Source organism: Bubalus kerabau, chromosome 4 (assembly GCF_029407905.1).
Source record: "Bubalus kerabau isolate K-KA32 ecotype Philippines breed swamp buffalo chromosome 4, PCC_UOA_SB_1v2, whole genome shotgun sequence".
Taxonomy (NCBI): domain Eukaryota; kingdom Metazoa; phylum Chordata; class Mammalia; order Artiodactyla; family Bovidae; genus Bubalus; species Bubalus kerabau.
The window spans coordinates 24471128-24498870 of NC_073627.1; the positions used below are offsets into that span (position 1 = coordinate 24471128).

General features: G+C 37.1%; 1 protein-coding gene across 4 annotated transcripts in view; it reads left to right on the plus strand.

Annotated features, from left to right (window-relative positions):
* Nucleotides 1–27743, plus strand: part of FBXL20 (F-box and leucine rich repeat protein 20) — a 102528-nt gene that overhangs the window by 66522 nt on the left and 8263 nt on the right. For 2 of the 4 annotated variants that reach the window (XM_055576002.1, XM_055576003.1), the window contains exons 3-10: nucleotides 8795–8849; nucleotides 11512–11586; nucleotides 12752–12846; nucleotides 13322–13390; nucleotides 21162–21257; nucleotides 22785–22911; nucleotides 24251–24325; nucleotides 26721–26851. In XM_055576002.1, the coding sequence (XP_055431977.1) occupies nucleotides 8795–8849; nucleotides 11512–11586; nucleotides 12752–12846; nucleotides 13322–13390; nucleotides 21162–21257; nucleotides 22785–22911; nucleotides 24251–24325; nucleotides 26721–26851 (723 nt within the window). Of the gene's footprint in view, nucleotides 1–8794; nucleotides 9010–11511; nucleotides 11587–12751; nucleotides 12847–13321; nucleotides 13391–21161; nucleotides 21258–22784; nucleotides 22912–24250; nucleotides 24326–26720; nucleotides 26852–27743 lie in introns of all 4 variants that reach the window. The other 2 variants (XM_055576004.1, XM_055576006.1) reach the window with 2 other exon arrangements.

The window sequence follows — 27743 nt, forward strand, 5'->3', positions numbered from 1 at the left end:
CATGAAATGTTCCCTTGGTATCTCTAATTTTCTTCAAGAGATCTCTAGTCTTTCCCATTCTGTTGTTTTCCTCTATTTCTTTGCATTGATTGCTGAGGAAGGCTTTCTTATTTCTTCTTGCTTTTCTTTGGAACTCTGCATTTAGATGCTTATATCTTTCCTTTTCTCCTTTGCTTTTCACTTCTCTTCTTTTCACAGCTATTTGTAAGCCCTCCCCAGACAGCCATTTTGCTTTTTTGCATTTCTTTTCCATGGGGATGGTCTTGATCCCTGTCTCCTGTACAGTGTCATGAACCTCATTCCATAGTTCATCAGGCACTCTATCAGATCTAGGCCCTTAAATCTATTTCTCACTTGCACTGTATAATCATAAGGGATTTGATTTAGGTCATACCTGAATGGTCTAGTGGTTTTCCCTACTTTCTTCACCTTATAATTATCTTAAGTCTGTAGTTTACCTTAAGGTTCACTCTTGGTGTTGTAGATTTTATGAGGTGAAGCGAAGTCGCTCAGTCGTGTCTGACTCTTTGCGACCCCATGGACTGTAGCCTACCAGGCTCCTCTGTCCTTGGGATTTTCCAGGCAAGAGTACTGGAGTGGATTGCCATTTCCTTCTCCATAGATTTTATGGGTTTGTACAAATGTGTAATAACATATCCATCATTACAATATCATACATAGTGTTTTTACTGCTGTCAAAATCCTTTCTGCTCTGCCTGTTTATCTCTCTCACTTTTCATCCCTTGTTGTTGTTCAGTCACTCAGTCGCATTCAACTCTTTGCAACTCCATGGACTGCAGCCTGGCTTCCCTGTCGTTCACCATCACCCAGAGCTTGCTCAAACTCATTGAGTCGATGATGCCATCCAGCCATTTAGTCCTCTCTCGTTCCCTTCTCCTCCTGCCTTCAGTCTTTCCTAGCACCAGGGTCTTATCCCAGGCAACCACTTATTTTTTGATCTCCATAGTTTTGCATTTTCTGGAATATTACATAGCTGGAATTGCCTTAAACCTTACTATAGTAGGAGACATGCAGTGTACCAATCATTATGTTGGATATAGAAACAAACGGGACTTTTTGTCCTCAGGAAACTCAGCGAGTAGTAGAAAAGACTGACAGGAAAATAATCAATATAAAGGTATAGTGGAGGTTGGCCTAGAGCAAAGCTCACGTGTAGGACATTGCAGCCAACCTTAGAGAGTTCAGAAGATGCTTCCAAGGAAATGAGACCTTAGCTGAGTCATAAAGGGGTAAGTAGTGATCAACTGGATGTTGCAGGAGAGTAAAGAAGAAGAGCGTTTCAGATGAGATTATTGTTTCCTCTTTGTGGTCAGAGGCAAAGGGTTTTTGATTCAGGTATGCTACAAGATTTGAAGCTCAGGCTCTTTTGCATAATACATAGTATTGTAGTTTAGGACTTTTTCCCCCTAAGGCTTGCCTGGCAAACAAACTCTTCTTTGTGATATTGTTTATATTGGAGAATTCACGAACTTTGCATATACAGTCCGTTAATAAATTGGATGCTGCCTGTCTCAAACTTCATCTCTTGCCTGGTTTGCGTGTTTCTTCATAATTGCCCTTTTTTTTTTGGCTGTGCCATGTGGCATGCGGGATCTTAGTTCTCCAACCAGGGATGGAACCTTTGCCCCCTGCAGTGGAAGCAAGTCCTAACCACTGGACCACCAGGGAGGTCCTGCCATTTTGCTGTTTTAATATTTCCAAGCCTAACACTCCATTGCCTGGAGGAACTACAACAGCAGTAACAAAATACTCTTGGGGAGTGAATTGGCTGTTTTATTTTAGTTCTCTTAGAGACTTCAGCTCTTGGTTGGCTCCACATTTTCTTAGCTAGTAACAACTCTCCACTCTTGCCTTGTTGTCTTGGTGAAAGTTGCTCAGTCGTGTCCGACTCTTTGTGACCCCATGGACTACACAGTCCATGGAATTCTCCAGGCTAAAATACTGGAGTGGGGAGCCGTTCCCTTCTCCAGGGGATCTTCCCAACCCAGGGATCAAACCCAGGTCTCTCACATTGCAGGCACATTCTTTACCAGCTGAGCCAGGAGGGAAGCCCTGATATCTTGGTAGTGATGGACTATTAATAAGATACATATTAGGCACATTGCCTTTGTGTAGGTTATTTATGTATGTGGACATAAAGCTGTTTGTCTTTTGAGACTGAGAGCCACTTGACTATGTGAACATACTATTTTTTTTCAAGTCATTTTTGTCTTCCTATCATTACACATCCTAGTACATGAACTCCAAGCAGGCTCAGCTTGATATTGTGGGGCCAGTTTTTAATAGCCCTAAAATCATGACTCTGTCAAGATTGGGGCCATCTTGAGGACAAAGGAGCATGAGTATCCTAGGAATATAACCCTAGAAGAAAACATTATTTGGACAATAATCTTTATCTCTTTGTTTCCTTAAGTTTGTGTTTTCTGTGTGTTAATTGTGTTATTGTTCAAGGCTTGGGTGCAGGAGTTAGCTTGCAAAATACAAGATGACCCAATTAGATGTATATAGCTGATACTAAGCCAGTGGTTATTGTTTGTATTTTTACTTCTTGCAACTCCTTTGAGTTTTAACATATTTTTTACTTCTTTTTTTCCTCTTTGTGTTTTTGGATTATTTTAGATTTACTGAAAAGATTCAGAAGTAGTTCAAAGAAATTCCATAAAACTTTTACTTGGATTCCTCAAATGTTAACCTTTGACTGTACTTACATTATTTTTTCTTAACTATTTGGGTTAAGTTGCAAACCATACTTTTTACCCAAGACTTCAGTGTGAATTTTCTAAAATCAAAGACTTTCTCATTGATAAACACAGTACAGTAATTGAAATTACTGTAATTTCTAAATACACGTTGATGTGATACTATTATGTAGTCTATAGACCTTATCCCTATTTTACCAGTTAACCTATGCATGATCCTGTTCTTTGTGTTCTTTGTAGTACAAGGCAAGAAAAAATATTTTTCTTTCTGATTCAAGTTGCAGTCCAAGATCACAGGTTGCATTAACTTGTCACTTCTCTTCAGCTGGTTTTAATTTTGAAGAGGCCTTCAGTCTTTCTTTGTCTTTTGTAGCCATTGGCAGTTTTGAAGATTCTTTACAGAATGTCCTTCATGAGTAAATTCAGTTGGCACAGTTTTGTAGGAATACCGCAGAAGCTAGGTAGTATTCTTCTCATTGTTCATGTGCTGTGCCGTGCTAATCACTTCAGTCATGGCCGACTCTTTGTGACCCTATGGACTGCAGCCCGCCAGGTTCCTCTGTCCATGGGATTCTCCAGGCAAGAATGCTGAAGTGCATTGCCCTGCCCTCCTCCAGGGGATCTTCCTGGCCCAGGGATCGAGCCCACATCTCTTATGTCTCCTGCATTGGCAGGTGGGTTCTTTACCACTAGCACCACCTGGGAGGCTCCCTCATTGTTCATATCATAAGCATAAGATGTCTGTTTGCCCTATTACTGTTGATGTTAACTTTGATCATCAGGTTAAGGTGGTATCTGCCAGATTTCTCCACTGTAATGTTACCATTTTCCCCCTTATCATTAGTAAGTGTCCTGTGGTGAAATACTTTGAGACTGTGTGAATATCTTGTTTCTCATCAAACTTTAACTCAGTCAGTTAAAGTTTTTGTTTCTTCCTTGAAACAGTTATTACTGTTGTGGTTACCAAATGGTGATTCTCTAATTCCATCTTTACTTATACATTTTACTAGTTGGAATTCTCTAAAGAAGAGTTTTCCCTTCTATCCCATTTTTTCCTTTCTTTAGTAACATCAATATATACTCATGAATTCCTATTTTATTCCGTGTGTGGTAATCCCATTTGTTTTCTGCTCAAAATGTTTCAAATTTAGCCAGTGGGAGTCCTTATGGTTATATTCTATGTTCTTTGAATATGTCCCGTCATTCTTTGAATATATCCTTGTTTTTTGGCACAAGATACTCTAGGATCTTCTTGTACTTTTCCTGACCCAGTCCTGGAATCAGACATTTTTGCAAGGAGCTCAGGGATGATTTTGAGTGGAGAATGGTATTTAGAAACTAAGATCTCTACCCTACCTATGTTTATTGCTACTGGACATCATTGCTTGTAGATCTTCTCATCAGATGGAGCTAAGAAATACATGTTTGGAGGTGGGTAGTGCATGAACACATCTTTATGCAATTTTATATCTGTATCTATATATAGATGAACAGATAAATTAAACATGACAATTCTCTTACATAACCAGTTTATACTAACACCTCCAATCCTAGTCTAATACCTTAAGGCTCATTTTAGCTCTCCTTTCCCTATTTATGGGTGTAATACAACTCTTCTTCTCTAAGGGAGAAATATGACTCTGTCTACAATATAATTACTTATATACTCAATCTTAGATTGCACATGAAATAACCCATTACACTCTGAGGAATCTAATTAGAGTTCATTATTTATAGTTTTTCGGTATGAGTTCGTTTGTTTTTGGTCTTTTTCCTGGTGATATACAGAAAATACAGAGTTCAAAAGTTACCTTGGTTCTCTTTTTTTTACATTATTCATTTAAAATATTTTAGTTCATTTTATTCATCTCTGTGTATTCAGTTTGGAGTTTTACTGAATGTATTCATTTGTTTATTTTTAGCAGATAGGTAACTTGGCTGTCCCCAGCCTACAAACTTTGTGTCCCATGTTGTGGGTGGCCCCTGAAATGCAAGTTCAGTTCTTCTAAATTTAGCAGCTTGGAGTGTTTCCACCACACATAGTAGTCAGGTCTCTTGGGGGTTTGGACGGAATTTGTGCTCCCTCACATCATTCTAACTTTCTTTCTCCACTCACTTCCTCTTGCCTATGGTTGCTTCAGACTCTGCTCTTGATTCCCCTTCACAGGTTTCTATTCAAGTTCTAAGAGCCCCAAGTACAACCTGTCCTCAGAATAAAACCCATGAAAAAAACAAAACACCTGCAGAGTCGCTTGTTGTTCCCTTTTCCCCTTTAATAACTGCCTGCATTTGTTCATCTCTGTTGCCTTCAGATGGTTGTTTTTACGTTCACAATTTGATGTTGTATCTAGAAAGTTAGTCCAGTGGAAACTTACTCAGCCATGACCAGAAGTAGAACCGAATTTTGTTTATTTCTGAGTTTATAAAAAAAACATGATCAGAGACCAGATAGATCTGTCCAACAGGAGATCTGTCCTTCCTTTCTGCCCCAACCCCATCCTTCTTTTTGAATCTTAAAAACGAGTTCTGACTAAAGAATGATTCTTGACTTTGACTTCTTTTGAGTATTAGATCTCAAACTCAGGCAGATGCCATCTTTGACATTTATTTTTTGTTAGTGGATGTGGATTAACCAAAAAAATTCCTCTTCATCTAGAGATTTGAATTTGTAAATTAATGAAAAGGCTTTGCTGTTATTCACTGTTGTCATCTCTCTACCCTGGTGTATTTCAGTCCATGATCAAGGGGTTAAAAACATGAAGGTGTAGTTGTCTGCAGTTTGCTTTAAAAATATCTGAATTGCACATCTTTTATAAATGTTTTTGAAAATCATAAATTATCACCTTTATATAATATTCATAAGAATCACCTGGAGAAATTGTTTTTTTCTGCAGATATCTGGGCTCCGCACTCAGAAATTCTACCTTCTATAGGACCATGCACATCTTTTTTTTTTCATATGGCAATAACATCTACTTATAATTAGACCCTAACATCTCCGCATTATATTTCAGAAACCTAGCCAAAGTCTTTTTGCTTGAATGGGGAAGATGAGGCCTACTTTACCTAAATTTGGGTGGCCTAAAGCTAGGCCAGTTTTTCAACAATCTCTTGATAAAAGATGGGGAAAGACTTTTATTGAACCAGTCAAGCAGAATGCTTCAATAGTAACAGACCTTTCATTCGCCCTCAGTTTTCTTATCTCTTTGATCATAACCATTCTGATTACGGCTAATAGGTATCCTCAAGAAGGAATTGTGTAAAGGGTTGCAGTGTAAAGTACCAAGCCTGAAGATGATGAAAAGCAGTATAATGTAGTTTTACTGTTCTTGCCTGTCATATAAAAATAGCAGTATTGTTTCACCTTGACTTATCCTACAAATGCATACTTAAAATTATAGTGATTTTTTTAGTTTAAATTAATGTTAACCATATTTAGAAGGATAAATGCTCTCTGTGAACCTCCTCTTCACCATCCTCACCAACTGGCCTCTCCCCTCCTCCAGCACCCAGTCTCTGTAACTGAAACTCTAGCAGCTTATCCCATCAGTCCATATATTTGGGTTTCTAAAGGTAATTGTCTCTCCTTATCTCCTAGGATAAGTAGAAGTCAGAAGTTACTAAATAATAGCAGACATTTAGACAGACTGCGGGGTGGTTGAAGGGGTTTAAGCACAGAGGCTTATCACTCCATCTTAGGCTTCCCTGATAGCTCAGTTGGTAAAGAATCTGCCTGCAATGTAGGAGACCTGGGTTCGATCCCTGGGTTGGGAAGATCCCCTAGAGAAGGGAAAGGCTACCCACTCCAGTATTCTGGCCTGAGAATTCCATGGGGTCACAAAGAGTCGGAGATGACTGAGCGACTTTCACTTTCAAGCACAGAAGCTTATCATATCTGTCTTACTAGGAGTCAAAATCAGGACTGGAAAGTCCAAACTAGTATTGCCATAGAGGGGCACAGAGACTGTATTTGTCTTCTTTCTCTCTTTAATGTAGCATAATGTCAAACCCAGGTGAAAAGCCAACTCAAGGGAATTTTGACATTAGAACCCCAGATAGTACTTTCTAAGAATGGAATTATGATTGTTGGGATATGTGCTTCAGAGAGTCTCCTAGATCTACATTTGACCTCTAACCTGAGGTTTCATGTCTGTCTATTATGCTTTATTTTGTGGAGAACCTTTCTGTTGAAAGGTTACTAAACCTAGTCTAACGAGGATCCATTATCTAAAATTTCTCTCCTGTGTCCCTGCCATGTGTAACATTATATTTATGCAAATTACTTAGGGATTACTGGTGATTTGGCAGAAATGGGATCTTGAGGAAGTTCCACAAAAACGATAGTATATAGTGGATGACAGTGAAAAGCAGCAGCATTAAGCACTGTAGGAAGGTTTGTTGCATTAGGTAAACTTACTGTTTTAGGAATTGAGGTACCTAGATTCATAGTGTATGTATTTATTTGGGAATGGAGTTTGTAATCAGTATTTAAAAATATGGAAATTTTATTTTATTAAAGAGAGCCATCAGGGTTGTAGCAGGGTCACCTCAAGGGATCAAGAAAGGTGTTCACTTTCCATCTATGGACAGATGTAGAAAATATGGTATATGTATACATTGGAATATTATTCAGCTTTTAAAAAGGTAGTTCAGATACGTTCAACAGCATGGGTGAACCTTGAAGACATGAAATAAGAAGCCTGTAACAAAAAGGCAGATACTAGATGATTCCACTCATATGAAGTATGTGGAGTAGTTAAATTCATAGAGAAACAAAGCAGAGTGGTGGTTGTCAGGAGCTGGGGAAAGGGAAGTGAGGAGTCACTGTTCACTGTGTATAGAGTTTCAGTTTGGGAAAATGAGAAAGTTGTTGAGATGGCTGGTGGTGGTGGTGGTTGTGCAGCAGTGTGAATATACTTCATACCATTGAACTGTACATTTAAAAGTGGTTAACTGGTAAGTTTCATGTTATGTATATTACCTAAACTTAAAAATAGTTTTAAAAAACTTTATTTACAGAATATACATAACTTTTCTGTCTGATGTAATTATTAACTCAGTTTATTCCAAGTTCTAAAATGTGATTGACAGCCTCTAATCACCAAATAGTTTGTTCTGTTACAGTAACTTGGAATAGAAAGTGTAGCCTTCATCTCCAGACAGATGCTTCTTGACTTCCATTTTGTAACACTCCAGTATCTCCAGCTATTTCAAGGAATATCATCTTTATTTATTTTTATTTTATTTTATTTTATTTTTTAACTTTACAATATTGTATTGGTTTTGCCATATATCAAAATGAATCCGCCGCAGGTTATAAAGTACATGCTATATTGTACCTTTTGCCACGTGCAGAAGAGCTTCGCTTGTTATTGAGATCAAAATGCCCTTTAAAGGTATTCATGAGTAAGGAGACCTTGAAGCTCAAGTGACCCATTCACTTTATTGCCAGAATGCTCTGACCTGTTTTTATGGGTGGCTTATGGTATAGAGAGTTATCGTTCTTTAGGCAAGTTAATTATTTCAAGTAATGCTTCAATAATATTAAACTCTCTAAGACAGTCTCTACAATACTACTAAACTGTCTAAGAAAAAATTTAGGTGGTGTTTCCTGACATTGATGTGTTAAATGAGTTTTACAATTTCCCAAATTGGAATTAAATACATAGAAATTTAACATTTTATAGTTGCTAGTTTTTAGGTGTTGCCAATATTTTATTTTTTTCCCTTCATAACTGTAAAATTCTTTATAAAGATAACCCTCCCCTAGCCTCTTTCTTTTGATAATCATAGTGTGGATTTTTTACTTTAAAAAAATGTATTGGAAATATTTTATCATCCCTTGATGTGAATGATTGAACTTGTACTTACACATAACATTATCAGGTAAAAGATGACTTTTTCCCCGTATGTTTTATATGGGTAGTATAAATTGCTTCAGCTTTTTGTGTGATTATTTAAAGGACTTCTGTCTTTTCCTGCATGTGTTAACAGCCAATTATTTATAGGCAAAAATCAAGAGAAACTCCTTTGTCATATAATGTATAGTAAAGTTTTTCTCCATCTCTTTTTAGGATATTTTCTTTTCTGGATGTTGTTACCTTGTGTCGCTGTGCTCAGGTCTCCAGGGTAAGAGTGGCTGACATGATTAGAAGAGGATTCCTTGCTGACATTAATGATAATCAGCTTCTGTAGCGGACGAACCATTTACTTCAGATGGTAGTTGTGTGTTATGTTTCCAAGGATGTTGTTGCACCCATGGCATCTCCTGGTATTTTTTTCTCAAAAGGTTATAACTAGAATTTAATTTTTAAGAAATTATAGCACAAACCAAATTCCTTTCTCAAAGTCAGTTTCTGCATTACTCTTACTTACAAACTTTTGACAACTGACATTACTGTGACAAAACAGCCAAATATCATAATCCTATTGTTGCCGCTAATACTAAGAATAGAATCTCTGTTGTGGGAAAATTACATTATGAACCATTCCTAGTCTCTTTTGTAATATAGATATATAATAATTAATAAAATGAGTGAATACATATATTTACCACCTTTTTATAAAATAGACAATGGCTTTTTGATTGTTCAACAAATATTTACTGAGAACCTACTATGTGCCAGGTATAGTTGTAGGTGCTGAATATGTAATATGGTTGGTTATATCAGAGTATTTATCTTTGTAAAGACAGGTTTTCCTTCAAGTTTCCAACACCGATTTCCTCATGAAAAAAAAAAAAAGCACTAAACTTAGCATATAGAAAATTCACGTTATCTTGCTAACTTTAATATAATTTCTACATCCTAAAAGCCATACTGAAACTGTATCAGCTGTTTAGGAAACAGGCGGTCATGTTTTGATTATTTCTATTCATGACATTTCTGTTCCTGGTGCCTGAGTCGTTACTGTAGTCATAGCTGGTACAAATGAGTTGGGGTTTCTTTTCTGTCTACATTTGAAGCTGAGGTCATCACTGAGAAACAAAATGCCCATACTGGTGTCTAAACCTGTTCAGTAGCAGAGTCTCATCTCAAGAGTGTTGATTTGAGTGAGTTTTAGTTGTCGTTTTCATGTTCAGGTTCTTCTTCCTTCTTAATGTGCTTTAACTTAAAAGGAAGCACAATGCCAGTCTTTGTTAAATCTGTACAGTTGGTTCATAAGTAGTTAGCCTGTTACTCTCCGCACTTGAAGTATTTTGTTAATGTGCTTTAAAAAAAAACTCTGGAGAGAAACCTGTCATTCCTAATTTTAGTCTCAGTTTAGCATGTTTCCTGCTTGCTGGAAAAAGTAGTGTGAGGAAATGAGAAATATCCAGCCAAACCAGAGGTATATTTAGCCTATGAATCTAGTGAACACATGATCTTTACAAGTTCTTGTCTTCCATGGAGCCATTAAGAACCCATTGGGGGCGTCCCTCGTGGATCAGTGATAAAGAATCCGCCTGCCAGTGCAGGAGACATGGGTTTGATCCCTGATCCAGGAAGATCCCACATGCCACAGAACAACTAAGCCTGTGCACCACAACTGCTGAGCCTGTGCTCTGGAGCCCGGGAAGCACAACTGTTGAATTCTGTATGCCCTGGAGCCTGTACTCAGCAACAGGAGAAGCCACCACAATGAGAAGCCCGCACACTGCAACTTAAAAGTAGCCCCCGCTTGCAGCAACTAGGGAAAAGCCCACACAGCAATGAACACCCGGCACAGCTAATGAAAGATAAATAAAATGTTTTAAAAGAAAAAAGGAGGAAAAAAAAATTAGAAAAATATGAAGCCACAAAATGAGACGTAACATTGAAATCCTAAGAGAACCTTAAACATTTCTAGAATAATGACTTTATTTTCTCCTGTACCCCTGGCATATGTCTTGCTGGTTGTATGACAGTTTCCTGGGACTTAAAAGTGTGCCTGCAGTTTCCTTTTTACAATTTTAGTGTTTCGAATCTGTGTTTTGAATTGTTGTAAAAGGAGATGATATTCTCAGTTTATGAATTAACAGGATTAAGACTTTGCATACACTTTAAATTTAATAAGGAAAACTTTTAAAGGCTTTCTGATTAAAATACAATGCAGAATGATCCATAGCAAGTTAACACTGTGGAGTCATTTTTCACCTTATCCTGAAAAGTTGAAAAGCTTTCTTGCCTCTCTTTAGCTAATTAAAGAAATGTATTACCATTGAACTGAGTTGAAAGGAAAGATAACCAATTGGAAAACATGCCTGAGTGAGCTAATTGGTAATGAGGAAAGCATTAAAGTCTCTGTCACATATACAGAGAAATGATAGTGTCTTTTGTAAATCCCAGATCACAGTTTCAGATCCAAACAAGTGATGCTATGGATTAGGATATTTTTATCAAACATGGTATATGTATTGAAAACAGTACATTCAGAGTCCATCTTCTTTTTTTGGTTTCTTCCTCACCTTGTTCCTAGAGTAACAGACTTGCTTTTCACCAGTTGGATCGTCTCATTTTGAAATGAGAAATTCCAGTTAGAAAACAGTCTCTGACTGTGGTACTTATTACAACCTGTCCTTTCCCCAGCCCCCTAATGTAAGATCTTTCACAACTGCTAATTTCTGTACCCACTCATTTATGAGATAATCTACTTAGAGAATAAAACATGAATCAGAAATGAGACTCACCTTTTGGGAGTTAATGATGGGTGTGCTGAGACATTTTTTTGGACAATTTCAATCATTAGTAGGTTGATTTTTGAACTTGGACTTGGCTGGCTTTTTCCCTTCATTTCAGCTTCTGCTCATTTTGTGTCTTTTTCTTCAAAACAGGCCTGGAATGTTCTAGCTTTGGATGGCAGTAACTGGCAGCGAATTGACCTGTTTGATTTCCAGAGGGATATTGAGGTATAATTATGTGGTGTGTGGCCCCATTTCTCTTGTTAGAATGTAATTACAGCATGGAACGAATTAGCCTCAGCTATATAAATCTCCTTTCCCTGGAGAGAGAAACCATTCATTTCAGTGCATCCGAATTTCATGAGAGCCTGCAGTGTTCCCCAAGAACTTGATCAGCTTTTGAGAATAAGCAAAATTATTTTACTGAAATAATAGTAAATTATTTATTACTAAGTTTTTGTTTTTATTTTTGTTGTAGAAATATGGACCTGTGTTTGCTCTTTTTAGGAAGCCTTTTTATATCCGTTTATGGAAAAATAAGTGGAGTTAAGAACTTACTGAGGCATAATATTTGCATAAATTCTTCTTGATGAGCATTTTGGGTTCTAGGAGAGCCTACAGATAAGTTTTTCTTTCATTCTCCAGAAAAATGTATTGGATTACTTTTGCTGTGGAGAGATTTTTTTTTTCCCTTCTCATTTCTCCCTCATATTTCAGCCTTAGTATTGCCTGTTTTCTCAAATGGAGAATGGCTTAAGCTTATATTATTTTAACCTGAATTTTAACTCTGTGGTCCTTGGTTCTCTCATCTGGAGAGTGCAAATCATAGCTTCCTCACTGTGTTACAAGGATTAAGAAAGATTTAGGTTTAGATTTTTTTCAACTGGGTTGGGTTTTTGTTTTTGTTTTTAGCATACTAATGGAGCTTAGTTGTCTTGAGGATTCATGTAAGAAGTTTAAGAAACCTTACATGAACTTTCCATTATCTTCAGAAAGTATCATCAACATGGTGGATTTTTGTTTTTCCCAATTCTCTTTATTTTCATGGATGTAAATGTGTAAAGCAACATAACCCACAAAATCATTCAGCAAGCTTTTGTTAAGTGTTCATTGAATCTCTGCTGTATTTAGAGTGCTATAGTAAATGTACCGAAACAATAATACAGTGACATAAGAGAACTACAGAGCACCATTTCCTCAAATACAAAGTATCTTAAAGATGAACAAAATAAATAACAATGTAGAGTTTAGGCATATTTTATATAGACCAAGAAAGCTGATTTGATTTAATTAGGTTGTTTAAACGAGTTAGAAGCATTTTAATAATGAGAATATGTTCTTTTCAAGATGTGGTGGCTTATCTTTTTGTATACCTATCTTCTCTTTTTTACAGGGCCGGGTAGTGGAGAATATTTCAAAAAGGTGTGGGGGCTTTTTACGAAAGTTAAGTCTTCGTGGGTGTCTTGGAGTAGGAGACAATGCTTTAAGGTAAAAACATAACTACCCATTAACTGATCTTACTGATTGAAGTAAAGAACAACATGAGACACAGCAGCATCTCACCCAGAAAACGCTGGGATAGTTTTCATATTCTTAAGCTGTTCTGAACCCAGATACACATTCATTGCTTATCATACCAATATCCAGTAGTGGGATGTATGGTTTTGGGAATAAAACAAGAACATATGCTCCCCCCCAAAAACCAGCTTCCCCTTATTATAAATGGTTCATTTGGAGCCTTGAGTAAAGTTTGTTTGTGTAATTCAAGCTTGGATAATTTTAACTTTGGTTGACAAAAAGATTGATGTTTAAAAGTTTATGGTTGAAAATTAATTTATTCGTAACTTAATGACTTTTTGTACTAATATCCAGGTTTGCCGTTTTGTATCTTCTATTATTTTTTTAATGCTGAGAATTGTGCACATTTTGCCTCAGACTCTTTACTTTGTTCTTTCCTGTAAAGAACCTTTGCACAAAACTGTAGGAACATTGAAGTGCTGAATCTCAATGGGTGTACAAAGACTACAGATGCGTAAGTATTTTATATTTTAGAAGGGTAAGTCATAGCCCATTATGTCCTGCCTGTACTAGCTTTTAACGCAGGCTGCTAAATATATTTAGTAAATTTCATTTTGGTTTCATAGAGAAATGATGTTTCAAGAAAGAGAAAGCGACTTTAGAAGTTAGAAATGGAACAAAAAGCTTATTTTGGAATTTGGCTCAAATTCTGCCTCAAAATTTAAAATAAAATTTAAGTTACTTGATATTACTTAGTAATATTGCTAGTTTTGTTTTCTCTATACCCCCACTCTTTTATCTTATTCATTTTATCTTTTTGTGAAAAATTCCTTAACAGTGTAAATATGCATTTCTTTTTTTACACTGAGTCTTCGTCGCTTTTGAGCAGCCTTTCTCTAGTTGTGGCAAGTGGGGGATACTCTTTGTTATGGTGTGGGGATTTCTCATTGTGGTGGCCTCTCGTTGCAGAGCACAGGCTCTGGGCACGGGCTTCAGTAGTTGCAGCATGCAGGCTTGAGGGCTCTGGAGTGAAGGCTCACTGGTTGTGGCACACGAGTTTAGTAGCTCTGCAACATGTGGGATCTTCTCAGGCCAGGGATGGAACTCGTGTCCTCCGCATTGGCAGGAGGATTCTTATCTACTGCTCCACCAGGGAAGTCCCAACATGCATTACTAAAATAAGCATTTCTGAAAAACAAAAGCTTTTAACATAAACACATTAAATTCATAAATCTAAATATCTTAAAATCATCAACCACAGGTTAATGTTCAGAATTTTGCATGTTCTAGTGACTTTAGCAGTATATTAAATATAGTTTAAAAGAAAAAAGATACAGACTTTAAAAATCAAGAGTGGAGACCTCTGTTTCTGATAACAACAGTCACTGCCCTCCTGCTATAAACAGCTCTAAAACTGTACAAAACATAGAAAGCAAGCAGTCTGAAATGTTGGACAACATGCAGAGCAGAACTGAGAAACAAATGAGGTGAGCCTTATGATTGTCGTGGCTTTCTGCTTGGTGGCATTTTTGAGATAATGGTACAGAAGAAGGAATGCAAGCAGGGCACAAAGTTCTGTCTGATTTGAAGAGAAAGATCAAAGTTCTGGGAGACCAGGATGACCAAATAGGTGTCTGGAAAGAGGGAAGCTACTCAAAAAAAGACTACAGAAATCTTCATAAATTTGGCTGAATAGTAAACTATATATGCACATATTGAGACCCCACAAAGCTGGGCAAAGAAAAACCAAAACGGAAAGAACAATTGCTGGGAAACTGAACTGAAGAAGAATTGCCAGAACTTAAATAAGGCAACCATAAAGAAGGCTGAGCACCCAAGAATTGATGCTTTTGAACTGTGGTGTTGGAGAAGACTCTTGAGAGTCCCTTGGACTGCAAGGAGGTCAAACCTGTCAATCCTAAAGAAAATCAGTCCTGAATATTCATTGGAAGGACTGATGCTGAAGTTGAAGCTCCAGTACTTTGGCCACCTGATGTGAAGAGCTGACTCATTAGAAAAGACCCTGATGCTGGGAAAGATTGAAGGCAGGAGGAGAAGGGGACGACAGAGGATGAGATGGTTGGATGGTATCACCAACTCAATGAACATGAGTTTGAGCAAGCTCTGGGAGACGGTGAATGACAGGTAAGCCTGACATGCTGCAGTTCATGGGGTCACAAAGAGTCAGACATGACTGAGCAACTGAACAGCAACAGTATTGATAGGTCTATGATATTTATAGGAGTAATATATAAAATATGTTAGAACATGCGAAAATAATAGCACAAAGAGAGAAGAGAACCATTACGTATTGGAGTAAAATGCTTATGTTTTTGTGAGAATTAAGTTACTGTTCTGAAATACATTGTGGTAAATTAAGATACATATTGTATTCTATGAGCAAACTATAAGAAAATAACTCAGGGAAAAGGTAAAAAAATCAACAGAGGAATTGAAACAGTACACCTGATACAAGAAAACAGTAAAGGAGAGACAGAAAAACAAACTTAAGGAAAGCATGAAACAAACAGAAAAAGAATGGGAGAGAAAATGCAATAATTTTACTGGGACTTCCTTGGTTGTCCAGTGACTAAGACTCCATGCTTTCAATGCAGGGGTTGCTGATGGCATCCCTGGTCAGGGAGCTGAGATTCTACATGCCATGCAGCATATTTCCACCCCTCCACAAAAAAAAAAAAAAAAAAAAGATTAAAAAACCAACAATTTTTATTAAATGTGGACAGACTGAACACTTCACCCAGAAGACAAATTGTCAGTATGGATTAAAAAACAAGACCCAGCTTGTGCTGTCTGTAAGAGACAGCTTTAGATTGAAATACACAAATAGGTTGAAAGTAAACAGATGGAAAAATGCATACTGTGCAGATAGAACAATCCACCCAATGATTACAGAATCAACGTTCTTTAGATACATACTTGGAACATTCTCTAGGATAGAGCAGAGATTGGGCTACTAAATAAGTCTTAATTTAAGAAGATTAAAATCATTCAAAATATATTCTTTGACCAGAACTAGAAAATTAAACTAGAGATTCTCAACAGAATCTTTGGAAATTCAGCATCATGCTTCTATGTAATTTTGAACTGAATGAAAATAAAAAGCTACCAACATTAATGTGATGTGGCCAAGATAGTAATACAGCTCTGCAATCCTGTGTCACAAAAGAGGAAAGAGAGAAAGCTCTTATCAGTAACAGCCTTCAACATTGAGAAATTAGAAAAGGACTTCCCTGGTGATCCACTGGTTAAGAATCTGCCTGCCAATGCAAGGGATGAGGGTTTGATCCCTGGTCCGTGAAGATTCCACCTACCGCAGACCAACTAAGCCCGTGCGCTGCGACTACTGAAGCCTGCTCACGCTAGAGCCCATACTCCACAAGGGACACCACAGCAGTGAGAAGCCGGCACACCACAGCGAAGAGTAGCCCCTGCTTGCCCAGTTAAAGGAAGCCCACGTGCAGCAACAAAGACCCATCACAGCCAAAAATAAATACATAAAGTTTTTTAAAACTTAGCAAAAAGAAGAGCAAAGCCCAAAGCAAGCAGAAGGAAAAAATAAAGATTAGAATGGATATCAGTGAAACAGGAAACAAAAACAGTAACAAAATAAATAATCATTGAAAAAAGTTTTTTTAATTGATAAACCTAGACTAAGAAAATAAGAGGGTAGACTCAAATTGTCAAAAGCAGATAAGATGAAATGTTTGTCAGGTAATATAAATAAATTTAATCAGACAACCTAGGTGAGATGGACCAACTCCTGGGAAGGTACAGATTAACAGTCTGAATAAATCTATAGAAGTAAATACAATAATTCAGAATTGTCCCAAAAAAAAAAAAAAGTGCAGGCCCATATGACTTCACTGGTGAGTCCATCAAAAGAAGGAAGAATACTAATACTCAAACTCACTCATAAAGTATAAGAGGAAATAATTCATAACTTGTCCTATGTGGCCAGTATTTTTCTAATACCAAAGCCAAGCAAAAACATCACAGTAAAAGGAAGTCTACTATATTCCTCAGACACAGATGGAGAAATACTTAACAAAATATTAGCAAACTGAATCCAGCAACATATAAAAGGGTTGGGTCTTATCTAAGTGGGATTTATCCCAGAAATACGTGTGGTTTAACATCTGAAAATCAATTAATGTAATTTTCCATAATAATTAGAATAAAGCAGAGAACAACAAACTTTTCTGTATAGGGCTGGATAAGGAAATATTTTAGGCTTTGTTGGCCTTGTAGTCTCTGTCAGTGTCAACTCTGCCAGTGTTTTACAAAGTGGCCACAGATAGTACATTAACAAATGAACATGGCTCTGCTCCAACAAAACTTTATCGCATGTTGCTGAGACATAGTTTAATGTCACATGTCACAAAATAGTATCTTCTTTTGACTTTCTTTCAACCATTTAAAAATGCCAAAACCATTCTTGACTTCCTGGACATACAAAAATAAGCAGCTGCTGAGATTTAAAAGGACAAAAACCACAGGATCATTTTCATTGTGATGGGCAGCTTCTAAACTGGTCCCCAAATAATCACTGCCTCTTCCTGTTTGCACTTTTGTGTAATCTTCTCCCCTTGAGTGTACACGGGACATAGTGTCTCATTTTCTAACAATAGAGTACTGCAAAAGAGATTGGGTATCACTTTGGAGATTAGGTTCCAAAAAGACTGTGTCTTCTATCTTGCTCTACTTTCTTCTCCAGCTCTGGAAGCATTCTGCCCTCTTGTGAGTAGCTCTGTGGAGAGGCCCATGTGGCAAGAAACTGAGGTCTCTGGCCATCAGCCAGCAAGAACTTGAATTCTATCAAAAACCAAATGGGGAAGCTTGGAATTGGGTCATCTTAAGTCTGCCAACCTCCACTTAACCTAAATGAGTTTGGAAGGGAATCAGTATCGAGCTACCTTTGAGATGATTCCAGCTGTGGCTAGTATACCTTGATGGTAGCCTTGTGAGAGATCCTGAGTCCAAGTCACCCTGCTGTGCTGCCTGTGCACGTATATTACTGACTCATGAAAACTGAGATAATAAATAATCATTATTTTAAGCTGCTCAGTTTTAAGGTAATTTGCTATGCAATAGTAGAACTAACTAATGTTTCATTAGATGCAGTAAAAGCAGATAACAAACTCTTTACACTCATTTATGATAAAAGTTTTCAGCAGGGAATCTCCTGGTGGTTCAAATGGTTAGGACTCAGTACTTTCACTGCTGGGGCGCAGGTTCATTCCCTCATTGGGGAACTAAGATCCTGCAAGTTGAGTGGCACCACCAGAAAAAAAACAACAAAGAATAGAAAGGAGTTTCCTTAATATGATCAAAAGCTTCCATGAAAAACCTACTGAGAATAAGAAATACCAGATTTCTACACTGAAAACCATTAAATTATATATCAAGAATATATAGAGAAAGCAGAAGATACTAAGAAGAGGTGGCAAGAATACACAGAAGAACTATACAAAAAAGATCTTCATGACCCAGATAATCACGATGATATGATCACTCACCTAGAGCCAGACATCCTGGAATGTGAAGTCAGGTGGGCCTTAGGAGGCATCACTACGAACAAAGCTAGTGGAAGTGATGGGATTCCAGTTGAGCTATTTCAAATCCCAGAAGATGATGCTGTGAAAGTGCTGCACTCAATATGCCAGCAAATCTGGAAAACTCAGCAGTGACCACAGGACTGGAAAAGGTCAGTTTTCATTTCCAGCCCCAAAGAGAGGCAGTGCCAAAGAATGCTCAAACTACCACACAATTGCACTCACCTCACACACGGGTAAAGTAATGCTCAAAATTCTCCAAGCCAGGTTTCAACAGTACATGAACCGTAAACTTCCAGATGTTCAAGCTGGATTTAGAAAAGGCAGAGGAACCAGAGATCCGTTGGGTTATCAAAAAAGCAAGAGAATTCCAAAAAAACATCTATTTCTGCTTTATTGACTATGCCAAAGCCTATGACTGTGTGGGTCACCGCAAACTGTGGAAAATTCTGAAAGAGATGGGAATACCAGATAACCTGACCTGCCTCTTGAGAAACCTGTATGCAGGTCAGGAAGCAACAGTTAGAACTGGACGTGAAACAGCAGACTGGTTTCAAACCGGGAAAGGAGTATGTCAAGGCTGTATATTGTCACCCTTCTTATTTCACTTATATGCAGAGTACATCATGAGAAACACTGGGCTGGATGAAGCACAAGCTGGAATCAAGATTGCTGGGAGAAATATCAATAACCTCAGATAGCAGATGACACCACCCTTATGGCAAAAAGCGAAGAAGAACTAAAGAGCCTCTTGATAAAAGTGAAAGAGGAGAGTGAAAAAGTTGGCTTAAAGCTCAACATTCAGAAAACTAAGATCATGGCACCTGGTCCCATCACTTCATGGCAAATAGTTGGGGAAACAGTGGAAACAGTGGCAGACTATTTTTGGGGGCTCCAAAATCACTGCATATGGTGACTGCAGCCATGAAATTAAAAGATGCTTACTCCTTGGGAGAAAAGTTATGACCAACCTAGACAGCAAATTAAAAAGCAGAGATATTACTTTGCCAACAAAGGTCTGTCTAGTCAAGGCTATGGTTTTTCCACTAGTCATGTATGGATGGATGTGAGAGTTGGGACTATAAAGAAAGCTGAGCACTGAAGAATTGATGCTTTTGAACTGTGGCGTTGGAGAAGACTCTTGAGAGTCCTTTGGACTGCAAGGAGATCCAACCAGTCCATCCTAAAGGAGATCAGTGCTGGGTGTTCATTGGAAGGACTGATGCTGATGCTGAAACTCCAATACTTTGGCCATCTGATGTGAAGAAGTGACACATTTGAAAAGACCCTGATGCTGGGAAAGATTGAGGGCAGGAGGAGAAGGGAACGACAGAGGATGAGATGGTTGGATGGCATCACTCACTCAGTGCACATGAGTTTGAGTAAGCTCTGGGAGTTGGTGATGGACAGGGAGGCCTGGCATGCTGCATCCATGGGATCACAAAGAGTCGGACACTGAGCAACTGAACTGAACTGAACTGATACAGAGAACATTCTTACAGTCAATAATAACAAGGCAATCCAATTAAAAATAGGCCTGGGACTTCCCTGGTGGTCCAGTGGTCAAGACTCTGCACATCCATTGCATGGGGCACAGATTTGATCTTTGGTCAGGGAACAAAGATCCCACATGCCACACAGTGTGGCCCCAAAAAAAGAAAATTAATCAACTGGTAAGAAAAGCCCTAAGCACTTAGATAGACGTTTCACCAAGGAAAGAGATGATTGGCTATGTTCAAGAAAGAGTGTTCATTACTAAACTGCAGAAGAAAACCACAAGAGGAAGTTTGACAAAGGCATTTATGATACATTTGGGAAAAGTTGAACACAGACTGGGACTGGGTGTCAGACACTAAGGAATTAAAATCCTTATATGTTAGAAATATGTCTGAAATATTTGGTGAAATATATGGTGAAATAATATGTCTTGGATTTCCTCTAAAAGATTGGAACAAGGGAAAAAAAGGAAGGAAGTAGATGAAATAGCAATAGTAGAATATTGATAAATGTCAGAGTTTAATGATGGTATATGTGCATTCTCTGTTAGTCTTGAGAGTATATTTGAGATTTTCCATACCTGAAAAAAAAGTTTAAATGAGGAACTTGACCACTGTGAGAAAAGAGCTTTTAACAAATTCATAAAGGAAAGCAGGCAGTAATATTACATAACTTAGTTTCTTTCAACCTAACACTGGTCCATCCTCAGTATACCTTGCAAAACTCTGATTATTTTGTTAATGCCATGCACAAGGTTATCGTGAACAGAAGGAGATTTAAGTGAAAGAGCAGACACAGCTTTTGGTTTTCATGTATCACAACTTGCTAGCATGTTCTAGCTAGCTTTTTGGTGTTGTGAATTTACAAAATGCCTGTAAATCTTTTACCAGCACAAATGTAGTCACTGTGAATAGCTATCAGTGTTTCCAAATGGGAATCAAGAACGATCTTCCCCCTGTGCAAATTCTTATACACAGCACAACTTTTTTTATCCTTTGAGAACCTACCTCTTCCTCAACGTTAAAGATCCCTGGATTTATAACTACTTTTTATTAATATTTGGGGTATGGAAATTTTATAGTTTTTGTAACATTTGAGAATCATTTATGAAATTCTAAAGATGTGTTCTTATTTGTTTATTGAAAATTATGTATAATATTATTATATGCTTAGTAGACTGTGTTCATATTTGTTTATTATTTTCTCCTTTTTCAGTACATGTACTAGCCTTAGCAAGTTTTGTTCCAAACTCAGGCACCTTGACTTGGCTTCCTGTACATCAATAACAAACATGTCTCTAAAAGCTCTGAGGTAAATTTCTTATAACAAGAATGTCCAATAATCAGAACAAATCGTTATTTATTTAAGTTGGAATTGAAAGAAACTTTTTGTTTTATAGATATGTACTGTGGTTCAAAATTGACCCTTTGTTTTACCACTTGCCCAAATTATAGAACAAATTCAGATGAAATGACTAGCAGTAACTAGGATTTCTGAACAGAATAGTAGTTTGTACATGAATGAAGTGCTTAGCACAGGATTCTGTATGTAGTAAGCACTCAGTAGGTTTTCATTGTTTTAATGTGATTGTAATTTTTAAAACTGCATTACAAAAAGATATTTCTTAAAAGGAGGGTGAAGTGCCCATTCTCTTTGCACTTTTACTTTTTTATCAGCCTTTTATAAATGATTATGGTCCCATGAATTAGTTACATTATGAATAATAAGAATTAAACTATTAAAAGAAGAAATTAAATTTAGTTAAGTAGAGTGTAAGTAATATGAAAATGTGGCTTCTTCTATACTTAAGAACACATATATCTAAGGCTGGTTGGTATAGTAAATAAGGTAGTATAACAGTGTTCATAGTTTATAGCACTTCATGTAAACGAGCTCATTTATTTGAAAAGCTTGTGAGGTAGACACTTTCCAGATAAAATCTAAAACACTTCTGAATCCCAGTTATTGTGATTCAACCATGGGAGGTAACTGAATAAGTTACCCTTAAGTTTCTCAGAGTCTATAAGAAGAAAAAAGACACAAGTATGTTTTATTACAGAGGAATAAGTGTCAGGGTAAGAATGAATGCATCAATTTGAGGAGAACATAGAAGGACTATTGCTAATCTTGGTCTAAGAGAGGCTTTGGCAGACTTCGTGAGGTGACTGCCTGAAGTAACACTATTAATGCTGAAGAATGAACTTGAACCAAGATCCCTGGCTTTAATTTATAAAACTAAGCAGTATTTTCCAAAGAATGCCCTAAAGCTTGGGATTCTTCTATAGTTTAAATGTGAAATCAAAAAATGAAATAGTATTTGATAGAAGGCAGAGATCTAATATCATATATCCTAAATTCAGCCTGTGTAAAATATACCCTATATATGTCCCAGAAAAGAAAATTTTTGCAGATCCTTTGTAATTTTTAAAAGAAAATTTTCCGTGTCCTCATTACTAATGCTTTTATAAGTGCTTGAATTGTTTGATTGAAAAATTTGAGATTGAATCTCATTCTTCATTAATTACTCTGTTAACTTGAATGAATGAATCACTTAATTTCCATTTCTTGTCTGAGACTGTTAAAGTTGTGATAAGTGCAGAAAGAATATATTTTGAAAAGTATAAAGCTCCATAAAATTTAATATATCTGAAAAACAGCATTGTGCTTGAGCTTGTTAAGGTAGATTTGAGCTAGTCCTCCTCGTGGTGTCTCCCACATGAACACCGCAAGCATTGATAAATGTGCCTTTTGTTGTTATGGAATAACCAATAAAATGAGACATTGGTGCCTTTAGAGTTGGATTTAGTCATGTTTGTTTCATTTTGTTTTATTCCTAAGTGAGGGATGTCCACTGTTGGAGCAATTAAACATTTCCTGGTGTGACCAAGTAACCAAGGATGGTATCCAAGCTCTAGTGAGAGGCTGTGGAGGTCTTAAAGCCTTATTCTTAAAAGGCTGCACACAGGTAATAATAACTCCCTGTCTTAATTTTAGATTGATAGAGGCGCCATGAGCTTGGTGGGCAGCCCAAAATGTTGGCTAGAGAGATACGTAGTTGTGTGTTACTAACCAAAAACCCATGCTTACCAAAAATTAAAGTATTTTCCCTAGAGTGAAAAAGTAGAAGAGGGAATTCCTTGGACGCCACGCTTCCACTCCAGGGTGCATGGGTTCAGTCACTGGTTGAGGAACTAAGATCATGCATGCCATGCAGCATGGCCTTCCCACACCCCCATCCCGGCCCCCAAAAAAGGAGAAGAATTAACACCTGACCAAAGATAAAATTTTTGAGGAGAGGCAAAGATGAGGAGACAAAATCATATAGAACAGGTGCTGTTGGCAAGAAAGGTTTCATGTAATTTAATCTGAAAAGAAAACATGCTAGGTTGTCCACTTCCTGAGACCTTGAGCTGGATGTGCAGAGTTTATAGCAACCTACATTTTATAGTGTTGATGCTTATTTTCTGCCAGTCACATCACAAATCCAACATATTTTGTCATTAAAATTTTTAATATCTCAGTGTTTTACAGTGGGGGGAAAAAAGGAATTGACATGGTAACAACATGTGGAAGGAAATGATCAAGAGTGGGTTTAGAAGTGACTGACAAAGTAGGGCTATGCTCTTATTCCCCCTTTTTTAAATTAATGGTTGCTAAAACCATGCCTTGGTTTCTGTTTTAATGCCCTCATTCTTTCACCATAATGGGAGGATTTCCCTTTGTTTCAAACAGAGCTTCGAAAGTATGACTGCCTTAAAACAACAGCTTGAACTTCTGGTTATTTATGGAACCCTGAAAAATATTGATTGGGATGCATCATTATAGTCAAGTTACTTGCCATCTGGTCTCAGCACTGTACTCATAGCAGTGCTCTTCCAGCAGTAGATAAACTGCAGATTCCTTTCTCAGCTCCTGCTCCCAAAAGTTTGTTAAGGAACTTTACATGGAGTGTAGAAATGTGAAAGTTACTTTAGTTTCAAAATCCTTCCAGAGAATTCTGTGAAGCATATTTAATTTATCAGAAGAAATATCCATGAACACGAGGCAGTGTTTATCTTTCCCTTGGTTTGGTGATATGAAATTAATGTGGCCCAAACTGATGACAAAGACTAATAACTGTACTAATCATATGAATTGCACTTTTATATGATCATTTGAAACTTGGTTAGCTACATTTAAAATGTATTGATGAATGTGTACACTCTGTGTGTGTATGTACACTCTTAAACCTTTAAGAGTTTAAAGTTTTAAAATACTAAACAATATCAGTAATAGTTTTTTCTCTCTCTCTTTAATTTTTCTAGCTAGAAGATGAAGCTCTCAAGTACATAGGTGCACACTGTCCTGAACTGGTGACTTTGAACTTGCAGACTTGCTTAGTAAGCAGTCCTTCCAACCGCTCTTTTGTGCTAGTAATTCATTTCAGTAATGTTAAGAGTTTCAGTCATAATGACGAGTAGTTTGTCCACTTCATCCCTGAGGATTCAAGTAAACATCATGCTTTTTTACATGCTCAGCATTGCTCACTCCTAGGGCCTTTGACGTAGATGAGATAGAGAGTAGCTTATACAGAATTCCAAGTAAGCTCAAGTATAACCCCACCCCTTTCTCTTCTACTTAGGAAAACTTACCTTTTAGAAGTAAATTATTCATAAACTTTGGTCTTTAAAATATTTTTGGTAAATTAATTGCAGTCACATCAATTTAAGATCTATCAGTCATGACTATTGGGGACCACTGATATAAGTAGATGACAAGCAAAGTATACCCTTTAAATTATTCTCAATTAGTATTTATAGTTTACATTTGATTTGTTTATTTAGACTATCAACTTTTTTGTGTCTATCACAAAAAAGATTTTGATTTTGGATTTTGCTCGTAGAATTAACTGAAACTAGTCAGGATCCTAGAACAGTGACGGAACACCTTTAACTTTCCTCTCTTGCTTTAAAAATTACATATGTGTGTTACTTTGGAGTAAGAGCCTCTCATTGCAGTGAAAAAAGTTAGGGTTTTCCTTGTTTTTGCTAAACCTCTGGTTATTATACTTTCCGTTTATTCTTTGGTCACTTGAGACTTAAGAGCACAGTGGTCATTTTAGGGTGACACATATAGGGCCATGTTTTGTGCAGTTTAAGCATCCTGTCCTTCCAGCCCTTAAGCTGCTACTGCTGCTAAGTCGCTTCAGTCGTGTTCGACTGTGCGACCCCGTAGACTGCAGGAATGGTGCTAAAAGTGATCTGTTTAAGATGCTCCTAGAGACTGAGTTAAGGAGATGATATTTTGATTCCCATAGTTGCTAACTACCAGAAATTTGCCTACTTTCATTTATGAAACTAAAGTATTTGGCCTGAAAGAAAGATCTTACACAACTTTTGTGAACATGAAACTGTCATCTTACAGTGATAGGAAAAAACTGACACATCTTCAGATTTTATTTATGTACACATGCACAGATATTACATGTTTATGTTACATACATACCATGTCTACCATTTACCATTTTGGTTTCCTTTCCTCTACCCTCTGGCATAAAGAACCAGCTCCGTCATGTGTTTATTTTACTGTTTATCTTCACCCAGATCTTAGGGCGTGAGTCATTCCATCTGTCATTCCTGTGCAATGTGATGAAATGATTCTCAGCATTCATAAGACTTCTTGAAGTTTCTGCCCGAAACTGTTGAAGTGACCAAAGTATATACTTAATGCAGTCTCTTTTTCTTGACTAATTTGAAAACATAAAAGTTTAGTAGATTTTTACTCTTTTTAAAAATCATGAGTATTGGTAATACGACTTTCTTCATCTCTTTTCCTCAGTAATGCCTTACAGACTTTAAAGCGTGAAGGAGAAAAGGCAGCACAGCCCTCACAGCGCTTCCCTGTGCATATGCGCCTTATCAACTCATTCTTACCACAGATCTTGCATCTGTCTTTGCATCCATTTTCAGTTGTGTGTTCTACAATACTGAGAGCGTACTGATTTAAGCAGTGAATATTTAAAGTTTGAGGGTTTTTTGTTTGTTTGTTTCAGTTGTCCTTACAACCGAAGAACACTGCTTGATTAAACAGAGATGACAGGAAAGCTTTATTCTGAGGCTTACACAAAATTAGTGAATCTATCAAGATAGGGATAAATTAGAATGTTGATCATATCCAACACAAGATATTTATACATGACATCTTTTTTTTTTAATGTAACATCTTCTGTGTTCTTTTTCATTTTAAAATTAAAACAGTAATTTGAAACATACAAAGTTTGTGTTGGATACAACTGTTTCCATTAAATTAGGATAGTCTTTATATTATAAAACTGAAATTTAGAAATAAATGGATCTAGGGTTGATATAAGACTGCAGTAGCATCATCCACAGGTTGTTAAAGTAACTTAGTATCAATTTGAACTTGTAAATGTGTTTATACTGTTAAAATACTGCTGTTCTTATCTGTTTTCTAGGTTTTAAAATCATTTAATTGAACCTACACCAAGAGGCACCCCATGCTGTTCCCAGTCCTGTTACTCCCATTAGGTTAAAAGAACCCCATTATAGCTTCTTCCCTTTGCACCAGCAATGAGCACAGATTCTCTTGAAAACTAAATCAAAACGAACTGGAAGGAAGGAAGAAAGTGTTCATTTTCTTTTAGGTCTGCTACGTGATTAATATCAAATCTGCTTTTATTTCTTTTTGGCACTTACTTCACAGAGGTAACTTTTTTTGTCTTTATCTTCTGCTAAGTTACTGATAACTATGGGTTTTTCCCTCTTGTTTTTTTAGCAAATCACAGATGAAGGTCTCATTACTATATGCAGAGGGTGCCATAAGTTACAGTCCCTCTGTGCCTCTGGCTGCTCCAACATCACAGATGCCATCCTGAACGCTTTAGGTCAGAACTGCCCTCGGCTTAGGTAAACATTTCTTGTTTATCTCAAAAAATCAGAGAAAAGGAGCAGCGGCCTCCACTCATGCTCATTCCTTGGAAACTTGAAATTTCTAAGGTAGACTCTAGAAGGCCACTACTAGCTTTTCAGATGCCCACCTACTTGCTTCCTACCTCATTTGATTACATGTAATTGGCCTGAACCTGGGGGTAATAGTCCTCATTTTCTACTTCTTGCTGTCCATACTAGAATATAACTAGTACTAAAATACCAACATTTTATCTCATTACTTGAGAAAAGAAATAAAGTCATTTTCTCTTATTAATGCTTTCATGTAATTTCCTTCTGAATAAAATTTATAGAGGCCTACCTATTCTATTGTAGTAATGATGTGTCAGGTACATAGCGGGGAATATTTAAAGCGAAAAAACAACTCCTCTTTTGTACTGATGGTTTTAAAGCAAGCTTTATTTCTCTGTGGCTCCTCTTCTCTACCTGAGTACAAGATTGGCTGAATGTTTACTAAGAATGCTATGTTAGCAGACACATGGCATCAAGCCCATATTGATTTTCGGTCTTTAAAACAAAGCTTCGTTGTACTTACATATTAAACGTGTCAGCCGTAAACGACTTACAAATATTAATTCATTTAATCATCATAACACCATATAAGCACTGTTATCACCTCTATGTTATAGATGAGAAAATCAAAGCACAAAGAGGTCGAGTAAACAGTTCAAGCACAATTAGTAAGGGCAGGAATAAGGGTTCACTCCCAGGCAGTCTAGCTCCAAAACCTACAAAACCACTTTTCTTACCTATAACAATCATTGTAAACCAATAAAAACTTTCTTAAAACTTTTTTGTAATGATCTGGCCATGGGCCTTTATATGGTTTTGCTTTAACTTTTTTAGTAAT